General features: G+C 48.1%; 1 protein-coding gene across 2 annotated transcripts in view; it reads left to right on the plus strand.

Moving 5' to 3' along the window:
* USP24 (ubiquitin specific peptidase 24) overlaps positions 1 to 27,406 on the plus strand; it is a 233,216-nt gene that overhangs the window by 170,188 nt on the left and 35,622 nt on the right. For both annotated transcript variants that reach the window (XM_063939298.1, XM_063939299.1), the window contains exons 47-57: positions 1,060 to 1,179; positions 1,524 to 1,741; positions 1,950 to 2,074; positions 2,851 to 2,992; positions 3,272 to 3,419; positions 4,313 to 4,408; positions 4,611 to 4,714; positions 10,626 to 10,739; positions 20,269 to 20,365; positions 20,449 to 20,565; positions 20,923 to 21,015. In XM_063939298.1, the coding sequence (XP_063795368.1) occupies positions 1,060 to 1,179; positions 1,524 to 1,741; positions 1,950 to 2,074; positions 2,851 to 2,992; positions 3,272 to 3,419; positions 4,313 to 4,408; positions 4,611 to 4,714; positions 10,626 to 10,739; positions 20,269 to 20,365; positions 20,449 to 20,565; positions 20,923 to 21,015 (1,374 nt within the window). The remainder of the gene's footprint in view (positions 1 to 1,059; positions 1,180 to 1,523; positions 1,742 to 1,949; positions 2,075 to 2,850; positions 2,993 to 3,271; positions 3,420 to 4,312; positions 4,409 to 4,610; positions 4,715 to 10,625; positions 10,740 to 20,268; positions 20,366 to 20,448; positions 20,566 to 20,922; positions 21,016 to 27,406) is intronic.

Raw genomic sequence — 27,406 nt, forward strand, 5'->3', positions numbered from 1 at the left:
TCTCAAACCTGCTTCTGATGGAACCCTAACAGTGCATGTTTTCCAGGTCATCTTGATAGAGCATGCTTGTAAATGGACCCAATAGATCTACAGGTAATACTAATTATTCCTGAGGATACCTTGTAAGCATGGACTGTTAGAATTACCTGAGGACACGTTTCCATCTTATCTCTCCCAAATACCATCAGTGGCTGTGGTATGCCGGTATCGGTGGGGGGGAATGAGCGCAAGCCCCTTGCGGGCTCGCTGGGTTTGGTGGCCTGTGGTCACCACTGGTCCTATTCCCACTCTATGGGTGTCGTGGACACCCACAGGTGGGAATAGTCCCTGTTGGTCGCCGTGCCGACCATCGGGATTTTGAGGGGCCGGGATATAGGGGGCGGTGGTGTCACCGGCGGTCACCTGACTGCCGGTCATATAACAACTACATCACCCATCAGTGACTAACACAACTATAAAGTGTACCATCGTGGCTACACCACCAGTAGTATTGCTAGCTGTTTCTGCCTAATATATGGTGTCTACTGGAAATTTGGGTCCTCTTTTATGGAATTGACCCAAGATTCTGGGTATTTGGAAATAACTGATTGTGCCTAAACAGTAATGTTGCCTCTTTGCTTATTGAGTATTTCTTCTGCTTCTTATTCTTGCATGAACCCCTGTTCCTAACACTTTTCCACTTTTCGTATTTGCCAGATGCTTTGCTTATTACAGTTTGAATTAACACTTGTGTCCTACCTCTTATCGGGTGTAGTATGGTATGCCGGCTGTCGGGGTCCCAGCGCCGGCATACCGAGAGTGTGGCGAGCGCAAATGAGCCCTTTGCGGGCTCGCTGCGCACCCGGTGGCGCACTACGCTATCTTTTCTCTCCAGGGGGTCGTAGACCCCCAAGAGGGAGAAACGGTATCGGTATGCCGGCTGTCGGGATTCCGGCGCCGGTATACTGTGCGCCGGGGTCCCGACAGCCGGCTAACTGAAGACCACCCCTCTTGTCACACTGACTTTAATAAGGCTGACCGTAGTTTGTGGTCTTATTTATCTCTCTGTTTTTGCTTCAGAGGACGACCGTAAAGAGGACTTGCATCAAGTCCCTGCCCAGTGTCCTCGTCATTCACCTTATGAGATTTGGCTTCGACTGGGAAAGTGGCCGCTCTATAAAATACGATGAACAGATCAAGGTAAGAATCCTGTCTGGCGGTGGAGTGCTCTGGTTTTGTAGTTATTGACAGTATGTTTCCGTGCTGCCCCCTAGTGACCATATGTATTTCCTGTACAGCATCCATGGTAGTACTATTCAAAGGCATGTAGTCACAATGTCATCATGGTCAACATGAAGACTTGTGACGTGATCAATGTTTACAAAATATGCCACGCCCCTTTTTCCAAACATTTTTAAATACATTTACAATATTTTTCATGCGGTTATATCATTTCCTTTGTTCGTATAATGTAATGAGGGTTGTAGTAAAAAAAAAAAGTGGCCATGCATTATCTATACATGTTGCTTTCATTTCTCTCCTAGTTCCCGTGGATGCTAAATATGGAGCCGTACACAGTGTCTGGAATGGCGCGGCAGGATTCCTCCTCAGAGGTGGGCGAAAATGGAAGACATAGCGATTCCAGTGGAGGGTCTCCGCGGAAGAAAGTCGCGCCAACAGAAAACTATGAGCTGGTTGGAGTGATCGTGCACAGTGGTCAGGCTCATGCCGGACACTATTATTCCTTCATTAAAGACCGCCGGTAATTCATCAGCCTTCCACCAGGGGGCAGTCATTTATTCAAGATCACTGTATTATCTTTTTTTATTTTCCGATTTAAATGGGGAGGGGGGGGGTGCATAGTGACCCTTATCTATTGCTGTGCAGAATGGTTAAAGCTTAAATATAAATGGGCATTCTCACAGCAAAGCTTGTTTCAGTGGAACATTGTAACCTGTTTTCTGATGCAGGACCTGTGGGAAAAGCAAATGGTTCAAATTTAACGATACAGTCGTGGAGGAGTTTGACCTGAATGACGAGACTATCGAGTACGAATGCTTTGGTGGAGAGTACAGACCAAAGGTTTACGATCAGTGTAAGTTGTTTCTTTGCTCTGACAACCTTCTGTATCGCTATCTGCAAACTATTTGGAGTAGTAGAGATCAGGAGAGAATGATATTGTGGCGAAGATAATCTGAGGAGTTTATTTGCAGTTTGCTAGTTTGAATTAGGCAATTTAGGTAAATTATGATTAAACTGAGGATGGTTCAGTGGTCCCACAGGAGCATCAGTGATGCGTTTCATTGTGCAGAAACTTACAACTTCATCAGATGAAATCTGAGTGACAGATGAAATATCACCATACGAAGATGTCTAATAGGGAGTTGCACAAGATTTCGAAAGTGATTGAATTGAAGCTCTCAGAGAGTGTTGTAATCCTGTAACAGAAGTCTATGTTCTAACATGTGAAGCCATTGTTTCTATTTGGTCTTTCGGAAATGAAGAGTGATCAGTGTGGCCAAATTAAGATGTTAAAAATAAATGTGCATTGCACACAGCACCAGTTGCCACTTATCGGACAGAACCGTTATTAAGCCTCAGCAATGCCGCTAGTTACTTAATTGTCAGCATTGTAAATCATTTTTAATTTAGCACTCAGAATGGCTGCTTCCACTGTGTGCTGTGATTGGTGCATTTTATTTGGTGGGGTAACATTGCAAACAGGTTTTTGAAACCTTTGACTGTAATTGTGTCTTTATGTTGCTTAATAAAAGGTGCTTGACAATGGATAGTAGTTATGTTGTGTGGCTATAATAACATCAGCAGTACTGGGCATCTATATTTGTTGACTTAGGCCTTTATTCTGCACAGCCAACCCCTATCCTGATGTGCGCCGGCGGTACTGGAATGCCTACATGCTTTTCTATCAACGCGTGTCTGACCAGAACTCTCCTGTTTTACCAAAGAAAAGCAGAGTCAGCGTGGTGCGCCAGGAGGCGGAGGATCTCTCGCTGTACGTATATACAGTCATACACGCATTTAGTGCTGCCATTAGTGACTAAGCCATGAAATCCCCTCTTATGTTTATATGTTCAGAAGTTTTAAAATTTCATATAATTCACCGTTGTGGGATATAGTGAGCAGAGAGGCTTAGGAACGTCCCTCTGAACTCTGTAACCTAACCTCACTTCTCCTTCCTGATTGCTCATCCTGCATTTGCCCATGAGCATTTTGTATGTTTTCCTAGTAAAAATGATTTAACGTTTTTAATCTGCAACATGCTGTGTTCTAGGTCTGCCCCATCATCTCCTGACATTTCACCCCAGTCCTCCCCTCGGCCCCACAGGCCTAACGATCGCCTCTCTATTCTAACCAAGCTGGTCAGAAAGGGAGAGAAAAAAGGTCTGTTTGTGGAGAAGATGCCTCTCCGGATATACCAGGTATACAGATAGGCCAGTATTTAAACGTGTGCTAATGAAGCAGGAAATCTCTGCGTCTTAAGGAATCACTACACATAAAATACAGATTGTGTTCTCAAGATGAGCTATTAACGTTCACAAATAGATGTTCCTTTCCTTGACACACCTTCAATTGTTTGGGATTGTACCGAGTTTACGTGTGCTTAGCGTTGTCTGTCTGATAGGGAGACCTAGAGACCTACAGAGATATGAGGATCGGCTATGGCGCTTGTGGAATGGGTCACTAGTATTTATTGGGACCGTCTAGTGTTGGTAAAGACTGTATTTAATGCTGCCCATCCACTGGTCAGAGTTCTGAGTCACGGGATCACTTGGCCACAATCCACGCTTTGTGTCTGTGATGAGAACTGGATTGCAGGGATTTGTTAAATGGGATCTGGGCCAGTAACAGGGATGCAACTCCCCAGGAATGTTGCTCAAGGGGGGGGTAATACTGGCCGGCTCATCCACCCTCAAATATGAACCCCTGGGGGAACCATGGCTGTCAGAATCCAGGGAAGACTTTCCGCATACAACCCCGGCCTTGCATTTGGGTCTGTACTCCTGGCTATAAGCTTGAGGCGGAGCCTCCATGATATTGTGGCGCAGAAACGCAGTGCTCATTACATCATCAAGTTGTTACGCAGCTGAGCAAGTCCTGCACTTTTTTGGGAGGGGGGGGCCCCTTTCCCCTTACCCCTTGATATGCTACTGATTACGACTCTATACGGTGGATGGTATATAGCGTACATATAATGCGGGTGGCCGTAGTTTACTGTTGGAACCAGTTTTGTTGTCTCGTTTCCTGCTGTTCTCCGTTTGTGGACTCATTTGTCCTGTAACAATTTATAAGACTGCACCTTTCTCATTTATAGATGGTGAGAGATGAGAATCTGAAATTTATGAAGAATAGGGATATTTACAACAGTGACTATTTCAGCTTTGTGCTGTCTCTGGCTTCTGTGAATGCAGTAAGTGGCTCTTTGATTTCATAATTGTTTTGCATCAATAATTAGGAGGTGGTGTTGGGTTCAGGCTCTGATTCATGTTAGTTATGCTTCAGCCTTTGCATATTAAATATGAGAGCCGGGCCTGTTCCAAAGTGGTGTCTTATTATACCGATATGCCAGTAGGTGGTGCCATGTTACAATGACGTATCCTAATTCGTTGCAGACCAAGCTCAAACATCCTAGTTACCCTCCAATGGCCAAGGTCAGTGCACAGCTGGCCATCCAGTTCCTCTTTCACACCTATCTCCGGACAAAGCGGAAACTCAGGTAAGAAAATTTGCTGCAGATGTATAAATTGGGGGAGAATATTGCTTGCAGCATAACATCTAGAAGTACAGGATAAAGGGATGTTTCTAAGAATACCAATCTGACTTTACTATACCTTGTGCTCCACATGGGGAGGTTCTGCCACTTTCCAGTCTGAGCCAATATATATGTGAATGAGGGTTCTCCAGCCACTGGTTCCTGAGTTGACTGACAACTGATGGCTGCCTCCATATTTCTCTAACGTCCTAGTGGATGCTGGGGACTCCGTAAGGACCATGGGGAATAGCGGCTCCGCAGGAGACTGGGCACAGCTAAGAAAGAATTAGGACTACCTGGTGTGCACTGGCTCCTCCCACTATGACCCTCCTCCAGACAACAGTTAGAATCCTGTGCCCGGCCGAGCTGGATGCACACTAGGGGCTCTCCTGAGCTCCTAGAAAGAAAGTATATGTTAGGTTTTTTATTTTACAGTGAGATCTGCTGGCAACAGACTCACTGCAGCGAGGGACTAAGGGGAGAAGAAGCGAACCTACCTAACTGGTGGTAGCTTGGGCTTCTTAGGCTACTGGACACCATTAGCTCCAGAGGGATCGACCGCATGGAACCGGCCATTGGTGTTCGGTCCCGGAGCCGTGCCGCCGGCCCCCATACAGAGCCAGAAGCAAGAAGAAATCCGGAAAATCGGCGGCAGAAGACATCAGTCTTCACCAAGGTAGCGCACAGCACTGCAGCTGTGCGCCATTGCTCGTCATACACACTTCACACTCCGGTCACTGAGGGTGCAGGGCGCTGGGGGGGGGGCGCCCTGAGAAGCAATAAATACACCTTGGCTGGCAAATATATCACAATATATAGCCCCAGAGGCTATATATGTGATAAATACCCCTGCCAGAATCCATAAAAAAGCGGGAGAAAAGTCAGCGAAAAAGGGGCGGAGCTATCTCCCTCAACACACTGGCGCCATTTTCTCTTCACAGTGTAGCTGGAAGACAGCTCCCCAGGCTCTCCCCTGTAGTTTTCAGGCTCAAAGGGTTAAAAAGAGAGGGGGGGCACTAAATTTAGGTGCAATATTGTTTATACAAGCAGCTATTGGGGGAAAAAAATCACTCAGTTATAGTGTTATTCCCTGCATTATATAGCGCTCTGGTGTGTGCTGGTATACTCTCTCTCTGTCTCCCCAAAGGACTTTGTGGGGTCCTGTCCTCAGTCAGAGCATTCCCTGTGTGTGTGCTGTGTGTCGGTACGGCTGTGTCGACATGTGGGATGAGGAAGGTTACGTGGAGGTGGAGCAGAGGCCGATAAATGGGATGTCGTCCCCTGTGGGGCCGACACCAGAGTGGATGGATAGGTGGAAGGTATTAAACGACAATATCAACTCCTTACAAGGCTGGAAGACGTAAAACAGCTGTGGGGCAGCCGGCTTCTCAGCCCGCGCCTGCCCAGGCGTCTCAAAGGCCATCAGGGGCTCAAAAAAGCGCCCGTTACCTCAGATGGCAGACACAGATGTCGACACGGAGTCTGACTCCAGTGTCGACGAGATTGAGACATATACACAATCCACTAGGAACATCCGTTACATGATCTCGGCAATAAAAAATGTGTTACACATTTCTGACATGAACCCAAGTACCACATAAAAGGGGTTTTATTTTTGGGGAGAAAAAGCAGCCAGTGTTTTGTTCCCCCATCAGATGAATGAATGAAGTGTGTAAAGTAGCGTGGGTTCCCCCAATAAGAAACTGGTAATTTCTAAAAAGTTACTGATGGCGTACCCTTTCCCGCCAGAGGATAGGTCACTTTGGGAGATATCCCTTAGGGTGGATAAGGCGCTCACACGTTTGTCAAAAAAGGTGGCACTGCCGTCTTAGGGTACGGCCACCTTGAAGGAGCCTGCTGATAAAAAGCAGGAGACTATCCTGAAGTCTGTATATACACACTCAGGTTATATACTGAGACCTGCAATCGCCTCAGCATAAATAGTGCTGCTGCAGCGTGGTCTGATACCCTGTCAGATAATATTAATACTCTAAGACAGGAAAAATAGTTTGCTAACATAGAGCATATTAAAGACGTTGTCTTATATATAAAGGATGCACAGAGGGATATTTGCCGGCTGGCATCCAGAATTAATGCAATGTCCATTCTGCCAGGAGGGTATTAGAAACCCGGCAGTGGACAGGTGATGCTGCCTATAAAAGGCACATGGAGACAGGTGCGGTAGGGGCGCGTCTCGGGAACTTCAGGGACCAATGGGTTTGCCCACAGGTGGATCCCTAGGTTCTGCAAATAGTATCACAGGGATACAGGCTGGAGTTCGAGGCGACTCCCCCTCGCCGTTACCTCACCTCAGCCTTGCCTGCTGCCCTCGGAGAAAGGTAGTACTGGCGGCAATTCACAAGCTGCACTTCCAGCAGGTGAAATCTAGGTACCCCTCCTTCAACAAGGCCGGGGTTACTATTCCAAAATGTTGTGGTACCGAAACCAGACGGTTCGGTGAGACCCATTCTAAAATTGAAAGCCTTGAACACTTATATACGAAGGTTCAAGTTCGAAATGGAATCGCTCAGGGCGATTATTGCAAGCCTGGAGGGTATCACTGGACATCAAGGATGCTTACCTGCATGTCCCTATTTACCCTTTTCACCAGGAGTACCTCAAAATTGTGGTACAGGATTGTCATTACCAATTCCAGACGTTGCCGTTGGTCTGTCCCCGGCACCGAGGTATTTACCAAGGTAATGGCCGAAATAATTATCCCGTACTTGGACGATCTCCTTATAAAGGCGAGGTCCAGGGAGCAGTTGTTCGGCGGAGTAGCACTATCTCAGAAAGTGCTACAACAGCACGGCGGAATTCTGAATATTCCAAAGTCGCAGCTGGTTCCTACGACGCGTCTACTGTTCCTGAGTATGGTTCTGGACACAGAACAGGATAAAAAGGTTTTCTCCCGGAGGAGAAGTCCAAGGAGTTGTCGTCTCTAGACAGAGACCTCCTAATACGTATACAGGTGTCGGTGCATCAATGCACGCGAGCCCTGGGAAGGATGTAGCTTCTTACGAAGAAATTCCATTCGCCAGGTCCCATTCAAGGATTTTCCAGTGGGATCTGTTGGACAAGTGGTCCGGGTCGCATCTTCAGATGCATCGGCGGATAACCCTGTCTCCATGGGCCAGGGTGTCGTTGTTGTGGTGGCTGCAGAGTGCTCATCTTCTAGGGGGCCGCAGATTCGGCATACAGGACTGAGTCCTGGTGACCACGGATGCCAGCCTTCGAGGCTGGGGGGCAGTCACACAGGGAAGAAACTTCCAAGGCTATGGAAAAGTCAGGAGACTTCCCTACACATAAATATTCTGGAACTAAGGGCCATTTACAATGCCCTAAGTCAGGCTAGACCCCTGCTTCAACACCGGCCGGTGCTGATCCAGTCAGACAACATCACGGCGGTCGCTCATGTTCACGACAGGGCAGCACAAGAAGCAGGATGGCGATGGCAGAAGCCACAAGGATTCTCCGATGGGCGGAAAATCATGTGTTAGCACTGTCAGCAGTGTTCATTCCCGGAGTGGACAACTGAGAAGCAGACTTTCTCAGAAGACACGACCTCCACCCGGGAGAGTGGGGACTTCATCCAGAAGTCTTCCAAATGATTGTACACCGTTGGGAAAGGCCACAGGTGGACATGATGGCGTCCCGCCTCAACTAAAAGTTACAAAGATATTGCGCCAGGTCAAGGACCCTCAGGCGATAGCTGTGGACGCTCTGGTAACACCGTGGGTGTACCAGTCGGTGTATGTGTTCCCTTCTCGGCCTCTCTTACCCAGGGTAATGAGAATAATAAGAAGGAGAGGAGTAGGAACTATACTCATTGTTCCGGGTTGGCCAAGAAGAGCTTGGTAACCAGAACTCCAAGAAATGATCTCAGAGGACCTATGGCCTCTGCCGCTCAGACAGGACCTGCTGCAGCAGGGGGCCTGTCTGTTTCAAGACGTACCGCTGCTGCGTTGACGGCATGGCGGTTGAACGCCGGATCCTGAAGGAAAAGGAATTCCGGAGGAAGTTATCCCTACGCTATTTAAAGCTAGGAAAGAAGTGAACGCTAACCATTATCACTGCATATGGCGGAAATATGTTGCGTACTGTGAGGCCAGGAAGGCCCCAAAGGAGAAATTTCAGCTAGGTCGATTTCTGCACTTCCTACAGTCAGAGGTGACTATGGGCCTACAATTGGGTTCCATTAAAGTCCAGATTTCGGCTCTATCGATTTTCTTCCATAATGGAACTGGCTTCACTGCCTGAAGTTCAGACATTTGTCATGGGAGTGCTGCATATTCAGCCTCCTTTTGTGCCTCCAGTGGCACCGTGGGACCTCAACGTGGTGTTGGGTTTCCTAAAGTCACATTGGTTTGAGCCACTCAAAACCGTGAATTTAAAATATCTCACGTGGAAAGTGGTCATGCTTTTGGCCTTGGCTTCGGCAAGGCGGGTGGCAAAATTGGCGACTTTGTCATGCAAAAGCCCCTATTGGATTTTCCATATGGATAGGGCAGAATTGAGGACTAGTCCCCAGTTTCTTCCTAAGGTGGTATCAGCTTTTCACTTGAACCAACCTATCGTGGTGCCTGCGGCTACTAGGGACTTGGAGGACTCCAAGTTACTGGACGTAGTCAGGGCCTTGAAAATTTATGTTTCCAGGACGGCTGGAGTCAGGAAGACTGACTCGCTGTTTATCCTGTATGCACCAAACAAGATGGGTGCTCCTGCTTCAAAGCAGACTATTGCTCGCTGGATTTGTAGCACAATTCAGCTTGCGCATTCTGTGGCTGGCCTGCCGCAGCCTAAATCTGTAAAAGCCCATTCCACGAGGAAAGTGGGCTCTTCTTGGGCGGCTGCCCGAGGGGTCTCGGCTTTACAACTTTGCCGAGCTGCTACTTGGTCAGGGGCAAACACGTTTGCAAAATTCTACAAAATTGATACCCTGGCTGAGGAGGACCTTGAGTTCTCTCATTCGGTGCTGCAGAGTCATCCGCACTCTCCCGCCCGTTTGGGAGCTTTGGTATAATCCCCATGGTCCTTACGGAGTCCCCAGCATCCACTAGGACGTTAGAGAAAATAAGATTTTACTCACCGGTAAATCTATTTCTCGTAGTCCGTAGTGGATGCTGGGCGCCCGTCCCAAGTGCGGACTGTCTGCAATACTTGTATATAGTTATTGTTAACTAAAAGGTTTATGGTTGAGCCATCTGTTGAGAGGCTCTGTTATGTTCATACTGTTAACTGGGTATAATATCACGAGTTATACGGTGTGATTGGTGTGGCTGGTATGAGTCTTACCCGGGATTCAAAATCCTTTCCTTATTGTGTCAGCTCTTCCGGGCACAGTATCCTTACTGAAGTCTGGAGGAGGGTCATAGTGGGAGGAGCCAGTGCACACCAGGTAGTCCTAATACTTTCTTAGCTGTGCCCAGTCTCCTGCGGAGCCGCTATTCCCCATGGTCCTTACGGAGTCCCCAGCATCCACTACGGACTACGAGAAATAGATTTACCGGTGAGTAAAATCTTATTTTCTAATTAAGAATGTACAGTTCCAGGTTTCATGCAAATATTGATATTCCGGTTCCGCACTAGCTTTTTTGATTGCACTAAGTGAAGATACTGGGAACAGCCATGGTCCCAGATTGAAATGTGCAGGGAGAACATATGTTTGGCTCTGTCCATTCTGCAGGTGACCAGTTACCTGGTGGTGGTGAATGTAAAGTAAGAAACCAATCTGCACATTAAGTTGCCGCAGACATGCTTGCACAGTATTGGATCGTATGGCGAGCGCCTGTCTTTCTGGCCTTTCATCTTTCTTTACTGCATTCCACGACTTGTGTATCGTCCAGTAAGTTTCCATTATGTCTCTTGGTTCTAGGGTTGACACTGAGGAATGGATCGCCACCATTGAAGCCTTGGTCACTAAGAGCTGCGAGGCGTGTCAGTGGCTTGTGGAGTACTTTGTCAGCTCAGAGGGTAGAGAACTTGTTAAGTAAGTCCGAACATTTGGTCTGGCCTCTTCTGATCATCGTTTTCTCCAGAAACCTTCCAGTTAGTAAATAAACTGATAGTACCTAAGACTGAATGCATTGCAAGCTGTAATTATCATTCCATTACTGAGCACTGTGCTGTATGACAATGGTGATACTGGGTTTGTGGCAAACATACTGTAACATGTTCTAAATTGTTTTATTGTAAACCCTTGTTCTGCATCCCCCATCCTCCCTTTCTGAATAGAGACCTACAGAACACGGAATACCGTGCGCTACACAGACATCTTTAATCAAATCAGCTCGTCACCATTTATACAGACCTTATTTCATCAGTTTGATATTGAAATGAATGGAGTAATAAGCCACAAAATGCCACTCAGATGTGAGGTTTGAAGGAAATTATGGCCCCTCTATAGGTTTTTAGAGATCTTACGCAGGGTTGGGCAGTACGGATGGTGTAATGGTGAGCATTACTGTCTCAGCATTGAGGTCATGGGTTTAATTCCCACCATGGCCCTAACTGTGTGGAGTTTGTATATTCTCCCCGTACTTGCGTGGGTTTCCTCCGGGTACTCCGGTTTCCTCCCACAATCCAAAAATATACTGGTAGGCTAATTGGCTCCCAACAAGAAATTAACCCTATCGTGAATGTGTGTACATGTGATAGGGAATATAGAGTGTAAGCTCCACTGGAGCACAGACTGATGTGAATTAGCAAATATTCTCTGCAAAGCGCTGCGGAATATGTGTGCACTATATAAATAACTGGTAATAAATAAGGTTAATACACAGAAACCTTCATTTAAGCTGCTGTGACGTCACTGACCCTGGTTTAGCACTCACCATCCCATAACTCTGCATTTCTACAAAACAAGCCTCACTCGCACCCCACTTACTCAGACAGGGATGCACCACCCTCCTGCTGCATAGGATTGGAAGATAGCAAAGATATAGGGGGGGAATTCAGTTGTTTTGTGGGTGGCCGTTAGCAGAATTCAATTTGACACCCGTCCCCCCACCTGGTTCCCTTGGTGGCGAGTGCAGTCTGTGTACCTTTGCGGCTATTCACACCCAAACAAAGCATCAATTCAGTTGCTCTGTTCGGCACCATCTAGTGGCAGCTGCGGGGAACAACAATTGAATAGCTCCCCCTATAGTTGAGTGTTTGGTTATTTAATGTGTATTATACAGTCTTTACACAGAACTATGTTTTCTCTGACGTCCTAGTGGATGCTGGGAACTCCGTAAGGACCATGGGGAATAGCGGCTCCGCAGGAGACTGGGCACAAAAGTAAAGCTTTAGGACTACCTGGTGTGCACTGGCTCCTCCCCCTATGACCCTCCTCCAAGCCTCAGTTAGATTTTTGTGCCCGGCCGAGAAGGGTGCACACTAGGGGCTCTCCTGAGCTTCTTAGTGAAAGTTTAGTTTTAGGTTTTTTATTTTCAGTGAGACCTGCTGGCAACAGGCTCACTGCATCGAGGGACTAAGGGGAGAGGAAGCGAACTCACCTGCGTGCAGAGTGGATTGGGCTTCTTAGGCTACTGGACACCATTAGCTCCAGAGGGACGATCACAGGCCCAGCTTCGGAGTCCGGTCCCAGAGCCGCGCCGCCGGCCCCCTTACAGAGCCAGAAGCAAGAAGAGGTCCGGAAAATCGTCGGCAGAAGACATCCTGTCTTCACCAAGGTAGCGCACAGCACTGCAGCTGTGCGCCATTGCTCCTCAGCACACTTCACACTTCGGTCACTGAGGGTGCAGGGCGCTAGGGGGGGGCGCCCTGAGCAGCAATAAAAACACCTTGGCTGGCGAAAATACATCACATATAGCCCCCAGGGCTATATGGATGAATTTTAACCCCTGCCAGATTCCACAGAAAAACGGGAGAAAAGGCCGCCGAGAAGGGGGCGGAGCCTATCTCCTCAGCACACTGGCGCCATTTTCTCTCACAGCTCCGTTGGAGGGAAGCTCCCTGGCTCTCCCCTGCAGTTACTACACTACAGAAAGGGGTTACAAAAGAGAGGGGGGCACTAATTAGGCGCAGTATAACAATACAGCAGCTATAAGGGGAAAAACACTTATATAAGGTTATCCCTATATATATATATAGCGCTCTGGTGTGTGCTGGCATACTCTCCCTCTGTCTCCCCAAAGGGCTAGTGGGGTCCTGTCCTCTATCAGAGCATTCCCTGTGTGTGTGCTGTGTGTCGGTACGTTGTGTCGACATGTATGAGGAGGAAAATGAGGTGGAGGCGGAGCAATTGCCTGTAACAGAGATGTCACCCCCTAGGGAGTCGACATCTGAGTGGATGAGCTTATGGAAGGAATTATGTGAGTCAGCTCTTTACAAAAGATTGATGACATGAGACAGCCGGCGACTCAGCCTGTGCCTGTCCAGGTGTCTCAAAAGCCATCAGGGGCTCTAAAACGCCCGTTACCGCAGATGGCAGATACAGACGCCGACACTGATACTGACTCCAGTGTCGACGATTAAGAGACGAATGTGACTTCCAGTAGGGCCACACGTTACATGATTGAGGCTATGGAAAATGTTTTTACACATTTCTGATAATACCAGTACCACTAAAAAGGGGTATTATGTTGGGTGAGAAAAAACTGCCTGTAGTTTTTCCTGCATCTGAGGAATTAAATGAAGTGTGTGATGATGCGTGGGTTTCCCCCGATAAAAACTGTTAATTCCTAAAAAGTTATTAGCATCATACCCCTTCCCGCCAGAGGATTGGGCACGTTGGGAAACACCCCCTAGGGTGAATAAAGCGCTTACACGCTTGTCTAAACAGGTGGCACTACCGTCCCCGGATACGGCCGCCCTTAAGGAACCTGCTGACAGAAAGCAGTAAAATATCCTAAAATGTATATACACTCACACGGGTGTGATACTGCGACCAGCAATCGCCTCAGCCTGGATGTGCAGTGCTGGGGTGGCTTGGTCGGATTCCCTGACTGACAATATTGATACCCTAGATAGGGACAGTATATTACTGACTATAGAGCATTTAAAAGATGCATTTCTATATATGCGTGATGCACAGAGGGATATTTGCCGACTGGCATCAAGAGTAAGTGCGCTGTCCATTTCTGCCAGAAGAGGGTTATGGACAACACAGTGGTCAGGTGATGCTGATTCCAAAAGGCATATGGAAGTATCGCCTTATAAAAGGGAGGAGTTATTTGGGGTAGGTCTAACAGACCTGGTGGCCACGGCAACGGCTGGAAAATCCACATTTTTACCCCAGGTAGCCTCTCAACATAAGAAGACGCCGTATTATCAGGCGCAGTCCTTTGGGCCCCATAAGGGCAAGCGGGCAAAAGGCTCCTCATTTCTGCCCCGTGGCAGAGGGAGAGGAAAAAGGCTGCAGCAAACAGCCAGTTCCCAGGAACAGAAGCCCTCTCCCGTTTTCTGCCAAGTCCTCAGCATGACGCTGGGGCTTTACAAAAATTTCAGCGTGCAGTGGGCTCACTCACAGGGGACCCCTGGATCCTTCAGGTGGTATCTCAGGGGTACAAATTGGAATTCGAGACGTCTCCCCTTCGCCGTTTTCCTAAAGTCTGCTTTACCGACGTCTCCCTCCGACAGGGAGGCGGTATGGGAAGCCATTCACAAGCTGTATTCCCAGCAGGTGATAATCAAGGTACCCCTCCTACAACAGGGAAAGGGGTATTATTCCACGCTGTTTGTGGTACCGAAGCCGGACGGCTCGGTGAGACCTAATTTAAATCTGAAATCCTTGAACACTTACATACAAAGGTTCAAATTCAAGATGGAGTCACTCAGAGCGGTGATGGCAAACCTGGAAGAAGGGGATTATATGGTGTCTCTGGACATCAAGGATGCTTACCTCCATGTCCCAATTTACCCTTCTCACCAAGGGTACCTCAGGTTTGTGGTACAGAACTGTCACTATCAGTTTCAGACGCTGCCGTTTGGTTTGTCCACGGCACCCCGGGTCTTTACCAAAGTGATGGCCGAAATGATGATACTCCTTCGAAGGAAGGGAGTTTTAATTATCCCTTACTTGGACGATCTCCGGATAAGGGCAAGATCCAGGGAACGGTTGGTAGTCGGGGTAGCACTATCTCAAGTAGTGTTGCGGCAGCACGGTTGGATTCTTAGGGGTATATGCAATTGTGGTCGAATTCCCGAAATTGGCGAATTTCGGGTCATTTTCGACCAAAAAAAAAAATTCCCCTATGCAATGCAGTGCTTTCCGACCAAAAAACGGACCTTCAAATTCGACTTTTTGAAATTCGACTTTTTGCAAATTCGACTTTTCTGCAATGATACAAGTGCTGCAATTCGACCAAAGCATATTCAATTCAAGTTTGGAAATTCGACAGCAGTGCTTTTAGACAGCAAATTCGTCATTTTCAATCCGCCACACTTTGGAGGGTGAAAACAAATAAAAAATTTTTAAACATGTTTTTTTTTGTGTTTTTTTTTGGGGGAATAGCAGATCTATTTATATTAGAAGGGATTAGGTATTTTTTTTTTTTTGGGGGGAGGCACAAATATTATTTATATATTTTTTAAAATATTATTATTATTTTTTTTTTTTTTTATTGCTGGAACGGTAAAATCAGAAAAAAAAATGGCGTGGGGTCCCCCCTCCAAAGCATAACCAGCCTCGGGCTCATTGAGCTGGTCCTGGTTCTAAAAATCCGGGGAAAAAATTGACAGGGGATCCCCCGTATTTTTAAAACCAGCACCGGGCTCTGCGCCTGATGCTGGTGCCAAAAATACGGGGGACAAAACGAGTAGGGGTCCCCCGTATTTTTAACACCAGCATCAGGCTCCACTAGCTGGACAGATAATGCCACAGCCGGGGGTCACTTTTATGCCGTGCCCTGCGGCCGTGGCATCAAATATCCAACTAGTCACCCCTGGCCGGGGTACCCTGGGGGAGTGGGGACCCCTTCAATCAAGGGGTCCCCCCCCCCCAGCCACCCAAAGGCCAGGGGTGAAGCCCGAGGCTGTCCCCCCCCATCCAATGGGCTGCGGATGGGAGGGCTGATAGCCTTTGTGATAATAAAAAAGATATTGTTTTTTCCATTAGTACTACAAGTCCCAGCAAGCCTCCCCCGCAAGCTGGTACTTGGAGAACCACAAGTACCAGCATGCGGGAGAAAAACGGGCCCGCTGGTACCTGTAGTACTACTGGAAAAAAAATACCCAAATAAAAACAGGACACACACACCGTCGACAGTAAAACTTTATTTCACACTACCGACACACACATACTTACCTATGTTCACACGCCGACATCGGTCCTCTTCTCCATGTAGAATCCCGGGGTACCTGAAAATAAAAGATCAATATACTCACCTCAACAGGCTCCAGAGATAAATCCACGTACTTGGCAAAAAAAGAAAACGCATTTACCCGCACCAAAAACGGACTGAAAGGGGTCCCATGCTGACACATGGGACACCTTTCCACGATTAAGATCTGTCAGTGACAGCTGTCACTGACAGGTCTCTAAGCCAATCAGGAAGCGCAACTTCGTTGCGCTCACCTGATTGGCTGATCGCTGTGACAGCGCATCGCACAGCTCCCTCCATTATATTCAATGGTGGGAACTTAGCGGCTAGCGGTGAGGTCACCCGCCGGTCAGCGGCTGACCGGCGGGTGACCCCACCGCTAGCCGCTAAGTTCCCACCATTGAAAGTAATGGAGGGAGCTGTGCGAGGCGCTGTCAGAGTACAGACGGCGTCCAGCCAATCAGGTGAGCGCCACGGCAGTAGCGCTTCCTGATTGGCTGAAGGGACATCAGTGACAGGAGTCACGTGATGTCCCGGCATTCGGGAGAAAGGAGTGTAATGTGAAAACATTACACTCCTTTCTAGTCCGGTATGGCTCGGTGATCGTTTTTTTATTTTACAAAGTACGTGGATTTACCTCTGGACCTGGACCTCTGGACGGACGCTGGAAGGTGAGTATAATTTTTTGACAGGTACCCTCGGATCGTCGGAGATCGTTGCAGTCGGCGTGTCAACACAGGTAAGTATGTGTGTGTCGACGTATGAAATAAAGTTTTACTATCAAGGTGTGTGTGTCCTGTTTTTATTTGGGTATTTTTTTCCCAGTAGTACTACAGGTACCAGCGGGCCCGTTTTTCTCCCGCATGCTGGTACTTGTGGTTCTCCAAGTACCAGCTTGCGGGGGAGGCTTGCTGGGACTTGTAGTACTAATGGAAAAAACAATATCTTTTTTTTTTACACACAGGCTATCAGCCCCCCCATCCGCAGCCCATTGGATGGGGGGGGACAGCCTCGGGCTTCACCCCTGGCCCTTGGGTGGCTGGGGGGGGACCCCTTGATTGAAGGGGTCCCCACTCCCCCAGGGTACCCCGGCCAGGGGTGACTAGTTGGATATTTGATGCCACGGCCGCAGGGCACGGCATAAAAGTGACCCCCGGCTGTGGCATTATCTGTCCAGCTAGTGGAGCCCGATGCTGGTGTTAAAAATACGGGGGACCCCTACTCGTTTTGTCCCCCGTATTTTTGGCACCAGCATCAGGCGCAGAGCCCGGTGCTGGTTTTAAAAATACGGGGGATCCCCTGTCAATTTTTTCCCCGCATTTTTAGAACCAGGACCAGCTCAATGAGCCCGAGGCCGGTTATGCTTTGGAGGGGGGACCCCACGCCATTTTTTTTCCTGATTTTACCGTTCCAGCAATTTGGGCAGGAAGGCGAATTCAGTACGCCCACTGCTCGCCGATTGGCCGGAATCCGCCTGCGGGAGGGGCGAATCATTTTTTCATTGAATATTGCGTATTCAGGGTCCCGGCGACAGGGCTGCGGCTGGCGATAGCGGGCGAATCATACAGAGGCGGATCTAATGACGCGATTCGCCCGCTATTGCATATGCCCCTTAATATTCCAAAATCGCAGCTGATCCCGACGACACGTCTTCTATTCCTAAGGATGATCCTGGACACAGTCCAGAAAAAGGTGTTTCTCCAGGAGGAGAAAGCCAGGGAGTTATCCGAACTAGTCAGAAACTTCCTTAAAACCAGGCCAAGTGTCAGTGCAGCAGTGCACAAGGGTCCTGGGAAAAATGGCGGCTTCCTACGAAGCAATTCCATTCGGCAGATTCCACGCAAGAACTTTCCAGTGGGACCTGCTGGAAAAGTGGTCCGGATCGCATCTTCAGATGCATCAGCGGATAACCCTGTCACCAAAGACAAGGGTGTCTCTCCTGTGGTGGTTGCAGAGTGCTCATCTTCTAGAGGGCGCAGATTCGGCATTCAGGACTGGGTCCTGGTGACCACGGATGCCAGCCTGCGAGGCTGGGGAGCAGTCACACAGGGAAGAAATTTCCAGGGCTTGTGGTCAAGCCTGGAGACATCACTTCACATAAATATCTTGGAGCTAAGGGCCATTTACAATGCCCTAAGCCAAGCAAGACCTCTACTTCAAGGTCAGCCGGTGCTGATCCAGTCGGACAACATCACGGCAGTCGCCCACGTAGAGAAGCTGCAAGGATTTTTCGCTGGGCGGAAAATCATGTGATAGCTTTGTCAGCAGTGTTCATTCCGGGAGTGGACAACTGGGAAACAGACTTCCTCAGCAGAAGTCTTACACATGATTGTAAACCGTTGGGAAAAACCAAAGGTGGACATGATGGCGTCCCGCCTAAACAAAAAATTGGACAGGTATTACGCCAGGTCAAGGGACCCTCAGGCAATAGCTGTGGACGCTCTGGTAACACCGTGGGTGTACCAGTCAGTGTATGGGTTCCCTCCTCTTCCTCTCTTACCAAAAGTATTGAGAATTATAAGACGGAGGGGAGTAAGAACTATACTCGTGGCTCCGGATTGGCCAAGAAGGACTTGGTACCCGGAACTTCAAGAGATGCTCACGGAGGACCCGTGGCCTCTACCTCTAAGAAGGGACCTACTCCATCAAGGACCCTATCTATTCCAAGACTTAATGACGGCAGGGCGGTTGAACGCCGGATCCTGAAGGAAAAAGGCATTCCGGATGAAGTCATCCCTACCCTGATCAAAGCCAGGAAGGATGTAACCGCAAAGCATTATCACCGCATTAGGCGAAAATATGTTGCGTGGTGCGAGGCCAGTAAGGCCCCGATGGAGGAATTTCAACTAGGTCGATTCCTGCATTTCCTGCAAACAGGAGTGTCTATGGGCCTAAAATTGGGGTCCATTAAGGTTCAAATTTCGGCCCTGTCAATTTTCTTCCAGAAAGAACTAGCTTCAGTTCCTGAAGTTCAGACGTTTGTAAAAGGGGTACTGCATATACAGTCTCCTTTTGTGCCTCCAGTGGCACCTTGGGATCTCAATGTAGTTTTGGGGTTCCTAAAGTCACAATGGTTTGAACCACTTGAATCTGTGGAGTTAAAATATCTCACATGGAAAGTGGTCATGCTGTTGGTCCTGGCCTAGGCCAGGCGCGTGTCAGAATTGGCGGCTTTATCCTGTAAAAGCCCTTATCTGATCTTCCATTCAGACAGAGCGGAATTGAGGACTCGTCCTCATTTTCTCCCTAAGGTGGTTTCAGCGTTTCATCTGGACCAACCTACTGTGGTACCTGCGGCTACTAGTGACTTGGAGGACTCCAAGTTGTTGGACATAGTCAGGGCCCTGAAAATATATGTTTCCAGGACGGCTGGAGTCAGAAAATCTGACTCGCTGTTTATCCTGTATGCACCCAACAAGCTGGGTGCTCCTGCTTCTAAGCAGACTATTGCTCGTTGGATTTGTAATACAATTCAGCTTGCACATTCTGTGGCAGGCCTGCCACAGCCAAAATCTGTAAAAGCCCATTCCACAAGGAAGGTGGGCTCATCTTGGGCGGCTGCCCGAGGGGTCTCGGCTTTACAACTTTGCCGAGCAGCTATTTGGTCAGGGGCAAACACGTTTGCTAAATTCTACAAATTTGATACCCTGGCTGAGGAGGACCTGGAGTTCTCTCATTCGGTGCTGCAGAGTCATCCACACTCTCCCGCCCGTTTGGGAGCTTTGGTATAATCCCCATGGTCCTTACGGAGTTCCCAGCATCCACTAGGACGTCAAAGAAAATAAGAATTTACTTACCGATAATTCTATTTCTCGTAGTCCGTAGTGGATGCTGGGCGCCCATCCCAAGTGCGGATTGTCTGCAATACTTGTACATAGTTATTGCTAACTAAATCAGGTGATTGTTGTTGTGAGCCATCTATCCAGAGGCTCCTCTGTTATCATGCTGTTAACTGGGTTCAGATCACAGGTTGTACGGTGTGATTGGTGTGGCTGGTATGAGTCTTACCCGGGATTCATAAATCCATCCTTATTGTGTACGCTCGTCCGGGCACAGTATCCTAACTGAGGCTTGGAGGAGGGTCATAGGGGGAGGAGCCAGTGCACACCAGGTAGTCCTAAAGCTTTACTTTTGTGCCCAGTCTCCTGCGGAGCCGCTATTCCCCATGGTCCTTACGGAGTTCCCAGCATCCACTACGGACTACGAGAAATAGAATTATCGGTAAGTAAATTCTTATTTTATTTTCCTAAGAGTCTTCTTGCTGGAGTCCTGTGTCCGGGAGGTGCGATGTGCTGTGGCGACAGTCCTAGAAAAGACCTTAGATGGGGCGTTGCTTCACAGAGACAAGGTAAATGAGCACCTTCCCTTGTGCTGTGGGGTACTAAAGCCAGGAAAATCTAGCACCTGTTTATTAACGGGCGCTCCTTCCAGGTGAATGGCGTCCACCTGCTGATTGAGATGCTCCTCAGCCTGCTAGATAAAGATGTGCCTGAGAGCTGCAAGAACTGTGCCCAGTACTTCTTCCTCTTCAGCAACTTTCTGCAAAAGGTACAAGTGTGAAAGTGACCAATGCTTCCTCTGCCAGCTTTCTGGGGGGGGGGGGCGCAGACTAATTTATAGGGGAAACAACCTTCTTAGTGCACTATATCCCTCTTGCATTCCCCGGTTCTTGCTCTTTAGAGTCCCAGGCAGTGCGGCTCTCTGATCCCCCCCCACAGTTTTATGTCCGGATAAGAATAAGCTCTGCAGCACATCTTATTGTGTGTGGGTTTAATGCTGTATTTTCAGTACCCACTATCCTTCACTTTCTTCATTTGTAATGATATAAATGTAGTTCTGCTATACGAGTACATTCTTCCCCTAGCATTATTTAGAATCTTATCCGTTTTCTTCTCCAAAACGCAGCAGGGTGTTCGGGCTGTTGAACTCCTCTTGAAATACTCGGCTCTGCGGCATTTCATCAATTTCCTGCTGGGCCCCAATCGGAAGAACAACCAGGTAACTATCTGGGAATGTCGCAGCTTGCCGTGTACCTTTTTAGGTGTCTTTTTCCAGAAAGCTCCTGCAGTTACCAGCCTTTCCTGTTCTTAAATACTCAGAAACTAGTCTGTAGACTCATTATACTGGATGCAGTCTATTTACCTCCAATCAAAATTCCGACCGTCGAAATCCCGACAGCAATTGACAGACGGTCAAAATCCCGACAAGCTAAAAATCCCAACATGGACAAAATACCGACATTTAAAATACCGACAAGGTAAAAATACCAACATGTAAAATGCCGACAGGTCAAAATGCCGACATGAGTTTTTCATGATTTATCATTGAAACTGACTTCTTCATAATTTACCATCCCAGTACACCTGGAGAGGGAATATAATAGTGTGCCGAGCACAGTGAGGCACCATGCCCGAAGCGCTCGCCATGCGAGGTGACGCGGTACACTTATATGGTTTAGAGATGAGCGCCTGAAATTTTTCGGGTTTTGTGTTTTGGTTTTGGGTTCGGTTCCGCGGCCGTGTTTTGGGTTCGAACGCGTTTTGGCAAAACCTCACCGAATTTTTTTTGTCGGATTCGGGTGTGTTTTGGATTCGGGTGTTTTTTTCAAAAAACACTAAAAAACAGCTTAAATCATAGAATTTGGGGGTCATTTTGATCCCAAAGTATTATTAACCTCAAAAACCATAATTTACACTCATTTTCAGTCTATTCTGAATACCTCACACCTCACAATATTATTTTTAGTCCTAAAATTTGCACCGAGGTCGCTGTGTGAGTAAGATAAGCGACCCTAGTGGCCGACACAAACACCGGGCCCATCTAGGAGTGGCACTGCAGTGTCACGCAGGATGTCCCTTCCAAAAAACCCTCCCCAAACAGCACATGACGCAAAGAAAAAAAGAGGCGCAATGAGGTAGCTGTGTGAGTAAGATTAGCGACCCTAGTGGCCGACACAAACACCGGGCCCATCTAGGAGTGGCACTGCAGTGTCACGCAGGATGGCCCTTCCAAAAAACCCTCCCCAAACAGCACATGACGCAAAGAAAAAAAGAGGCGCAATGAGGTAGCTGTGTGAGTAAGATTAGCGACCCTAGTGGCCGACACAAACACCGGGCCCATCTAGGAGTGGCACTGCAGTGTCACGCAGGATGTCCCTTCCAAAAAACCCTCCCCAAACAGCACATGACGCAAAGAAAAAAAGAGGCGCAATGAGGTAGCTGACTGTGTGAGTAAGATTAGCGACCCTAGTGGCCGACACAAACACCGGGCCCATCTAGGAGTGGCACTGCAGTGTCACGCAGGATGTCCCTTCCAAAAAACCCTCCCCAATCAGCACATGATGCAAAGAAAAAGAAAAGAAAAAAGAGGTGCAAGATGGAATTGTCCTTGGGCCCTCCCACCCACCCTTATGTTGTATAAACAAAACAGGACATGCACACTTTAACCAACCCATCATTTCAGTGACAGGGTCTGCCACACGACTGTGACTGATATGACGGGTTGGTTTGGACCCCCCCCAAAAAAGAAGCAATTAATCTCTCCTTGCACAAACTGGCTCTACAGAGGCAAGATGTCCACCTCATCTTCACCCTCCGATATATCACCGTGTACATCCCCCTCCTCACAGATTATCAATTCGTCCCCACTGGAATCCACCATCTCAGCTCCCTGTGTACTTTGTGGAGGCAATTGCTGCTGGTCAATGTCTCCGCGGAGGAATTGATTATAATTCATTTTAATGAACATCATCTTCTCCACATTTTCTGGATGTAACCTCGTACGCCGATTGCTGACAAGGTGAGCGGCGGCACTAAACACTCTTTCGGAGTACACACTTGTGGGAGGGCAACTTAGGTAGAATAAAGCCAGTTTGTGCAAGGGCCTCCAAATTGCCTCTTTTTCCTGCCAGTATAAGTACGGACTGTGTGACGTGCCTACTTGGATGCGGTCACTCATATAATCCTCCACCATTCTATCAATGTTGAGAGAATCATATGCAGTGACAGTAGACGACATGTCCGTAATCGTTGTCAGGTCCTTCAGTCCGGACCAGATGTCAGCAACAGCAGTCGCTCCAGACTGCCCTGCATCACCGCCAGCGGGTGGGCTCGGAATTCTGAGCCTTTTCCTCGCACCCCCAGTTGCGGGAGAATGTGAAGGAGGAGATGTTGACAGGTCGCGTTCCGCTTGACTTGACAATTTTGTCACCAGCAGGTCTTTCAACCCCAGCAGACCTGTGTCTGCCGGAAAGAGAGATCCAAGGTAGGCTTTAAATCTAGGATCGAGCACGGTGGCCAAAATGTAGTGCTCTGATTTCAACAGATTGACCACCCGTGAATCCTTGTTAAGCGAATTAAGGGCTGCATCCACAAGTCCCACATGCCTAGCGGAATCGCTCCCTTTTAGCTCCTTCTTCAATGCCTCCAGCTTCTTCTGCAAAAGCCTGATGAGGGGAATGACCTGACTCAGGCTGGCAGTGTCTGAACTGACTTCACGTGTGGCAAGTTCAAAGGGCATCAGAACCTTGCACAACGTTGAAATCATTCTCCACTGCGCCTGAGACAGGTGCATTCCACCTACTATATCGTGCTCAATTGTATAGGCTTGAATGGCCTTTTGCTGCTCCTCCAACCTCTGAAGCATATAGAGGGTTGAATTCCACCTCGTTACCACTTCTTGCTTCAGATGATGGCAGGGCAGGTTCAGTAGTTTTTGGTGGTGCTCCAGTCTTCTGTACGTGGTGCCTGTACGCCGAAAGTGTCCCGCAATTCTTCTGGCCACCGACAGCATCTCTTGCACGCCCCTGTCGTTTTTTAAAAAATTCTGCACCACCAAATTCAAGGTATGTGCAAAACATGGGACGTGCTGGAATTTGCCCATATTTAATGCACACACAATATTGCTGGCGTTGTCCGATGCCACAAATCCACAGGAGAGTCCAATTGGGGTAAGCCATTCCGCGATGATCTTCCTCAGTTGCCGTAAGAGGTTTTCAGCTGTGTGCGTATTCTGGAAACCGGTGATACAAAGCGTAGCCTGCCTAGGAAAGAGTTGGCGTTTGCGAGATGCTGCTACTGGTGCCGCCGCTGCTGTTCTTGCGGCGGGAGTCCATACATCTACCCAGTGGGCTGTCACAGTCATATAGTCCTGACCCTGCCCTGCTCCACTTGTCCACATGTCCGTGGTTAAGTGGACATTGGGTACAGCTGCATTTTTTAGGACACTGGTGACTCTTTTTCTGAGGTCTGTGTACATTTTCGGTATCGCCTGCCTAGAGAAATGGAACCTAGATGGTATTTGGTACCGGGGACACAGTACCTCCAACAAGTCTCTAGTTGGCTCTGCAGTAATGATGGATACCGGAACCACGTTTCTCACCACCCAGGATGCCAAGGCCTCAGTTATCCGCTTTGCAGTAGGATGACTGCTGTGATATTTCATCTTCCTCGCAAAGGACTGTTGAACAGTCAATTGCTTACTGGAAGTAGTACAAGTGGGCTTACGACTTCCCCTCTGGGATGACCATCGACTCCCAGCGGCAACAACAGCAGCGCCAGCAGCAGTAGGCGTTACACGCAAGGATGCATCGGAGGAATCCCAGGCAGGAGAGGACTCGTCAGAATTGCCAGTGACATGGCCTGCAGGACTATTGGCATTCCTGGGGAAGGAGGAAATTGACACTGAGGGAGTTGGTGGGGTGGTTTGCGTGAGCTTGGTTACAAGAGGAAGGGATTTACTGGTCAGTGGACTGCTTCCGCTGTCACCCAAAGTTTTTGAACTTGTCACTGACTTATTATGAATGCGCTGCAGGTGACGTATAAGGGAGGATGTTCCGAGGTGGTTAACGTCCTTACCCCTACTTATTACAGCTTGACAAAGGGAACACACGGCTTGACACCTGTAGTCCGCATTTCTGGTGAAATACCTCCACACCGAAGAGCTGATTTTTTTGGTATTTTCACCTGGCATGTCAACGGCCATATTCCTCCCACGGACAACAGGTGTCTCCCCGGGTGCCTGACTTAAACAAACCACCTCACCATCAGAATCCTCCTGGTCAATTTCCTCCCCAGCGCCAGCAACACCCATATCCTCATCCTGGTGTACTTCAACACTGACATCTTCAATCTGACTATCAGGAACTGGACTGCGGGTGCTCCTTCCAGCACTTGCAGGGGGCGTGCAAATGGTGGAAGGCGCATGCTCTTCACGTCCAGTGTTGGGAAGGTCAGGCATCGCAACCGACACAATTGGACTCTCCTTGTGGATTTGGGATTTCGAAGAATGCACAGTTCTTTGCTGTGCTGCTTTTGCCAGCTTGAGTCTTTTCATTTTTCTAGCGAGAGGCTGAGTGCTTCCATCCTCATGTGAAGCTGAACCACTAGCCATGAACATAGGCCAGGGCCTCAGCCGTTCCTTGCCACTCCGTGTGGTAAATGGCATATTGGCAAGTTTACGCTTCTCCTCCGACAATTTTATTTTAGGTTTTGGAGTCCTTTTTTTACTGATATTTGGTGTTTTGGATTTGACATGCTCTGTACTATGACATTGGGCATCGGCCTTGGCAGACGACGTTGCTGGCATTTCATCGTCTCGGCCATGACTAGTGGCAGCAGCTTCAGCACGAGGTGGAAGTGGATCTTGATCTTTCCCTAATTTTGGAACCTCAACATTTTTGTTCTCCATATTTTAATAGGCACAACTAAAAGGCACCTCAGGTAAACAATGGAGATGGATGGATTGGATACTAGTATACAATTATGGACGGGCTGCCGAGTGCCGACACAGAGGTAGCCACAGCCGTGAACTACCGCACTGTACTGTGTCTGCTGCTAATATATAGACTGGTTGATAAAGAGATAGTATACTCGTAACTAGTATGTATGTATAAAGAAAGAAAAAAAAACCACGGTTAGGTGGTATATACAATTATGGACGGGCTGCCGAGTGCCGACACAGAGGTAGCCACAGCCGTGAACTACCGCACTGTACTGTGTCTGCTGCTAATATAGACTGGTTGATAAAGAGATAGTATACTCGTAACTAGTATGTATGTATAAAGAAAGAAAAAAAAACCACGGTTAGGTGGTATATACAATTATGGACGGGCTGCCGAGTGCCGACACAGAGGTAGCCACAGCCGTGAACTACCGCACTGTACTGTGTCTGCTGCTAATATATAGACTGGTTGATAAAGAGATAGTATACTCGTAACTAGTATGTATGTATAAAGAAAGAAAAAAAAACCACGGTTAGGTGGTATATACAATTATGGACGGGCTGCCGAGTGCAGACACAGAGGTAGCCACAGCCGTGAACTACCGCACTGTACTGTGTCTGCTGCTAATATAGACTGGTTGATAAAGAGATAGTATACTCGTAACTAGTATGTATGTATAAAGAAAGAAAAAAAAAAACACGGTTAGGTGGTATATACAATTATGGACGGGCTGCCGAGTGCCGACACAGAGGTAGCCACAGCCGTGAACTACCGCACTGTACTGTGTCTGCTGCTAATATATAGACTGGTTGATAAAGAGATAGTATACTACTAATATTATATATACTGGTGGTCAGGTCACTGGTCACTAGTCACACTGGCAGTGGCACTCCTGCAGCAAAAGTGTGCACTGTTTTAATATAATATTATGTACTCCTGGCTCCTGCTATAACCTATAACTGGCACTGCAGTAGTGCTCCCCAGTCTCCCCCACAATTATAAGCTGTGTGAGCTGAGCAGTCAGACAGATATATATAATATTATATCTAGATAATAGATGATGCGGCACACTGGCCTGAGCCTGAGCAGTGCACACAGATATGGTATGTGACTGAGTCACTGTGTGCTGTGTATCGCTTTTTTCAGGCAGAGAACGGATTATAAATAAAACTGGTGGTCACTATCAGCAAAACTCTGCACTGTACTGAGTACTCCTAATGCTCCCCAAAATTAGTAAATCAAGTGTCTCTCTAATCTATTCTAAACGGAGAGGACGCCAGCCACGTCCTCTCCCTATCAATCTCAATGCACGTGTGAAAATGGCGGCGACGCGCGGCTCCTTATATAGAATCCGAGTCTCGCGATAGAATCCGAGCCTCGCGAGAATCCGACAGCGTCATGATGACGTTCGGGCGCGCTCGGGTTAACCGAGCAAGGCGGGAAGATCCGAGTCGCTCGGACCCGTGAAAAAAAACATGAAGTTCTGGCGGGTTCGGATTCAGAGAAACCGAACCCGCTCATCTCTAGTGTCCATGTCGGCCTATGTCAACATACACACCAAAAACTCACTGGAAAACGCATGTCGGCATTTTGACCTGTCGGCATTTTAAATGTCGGGATTTCGACCGTCGGGATTTTGATTGGAGGGATTTCATACCGATCCCCATT

This window comes from Pseudophryne corroboree, chromosome 9 (assembly GCF_028390025.1).
Source record: "Pseudophryne corroboree isolate aPseCor3 chromosome 9, aPseCor3.hap2, whole genome shotgun sequence".
Taxonomy (NCBI): Eukaryota; Metazoa; Chordata; class Amphibia; order Anura; family Myobatrachidae; genus Pseudophryne; species Pseudophryne corroboree.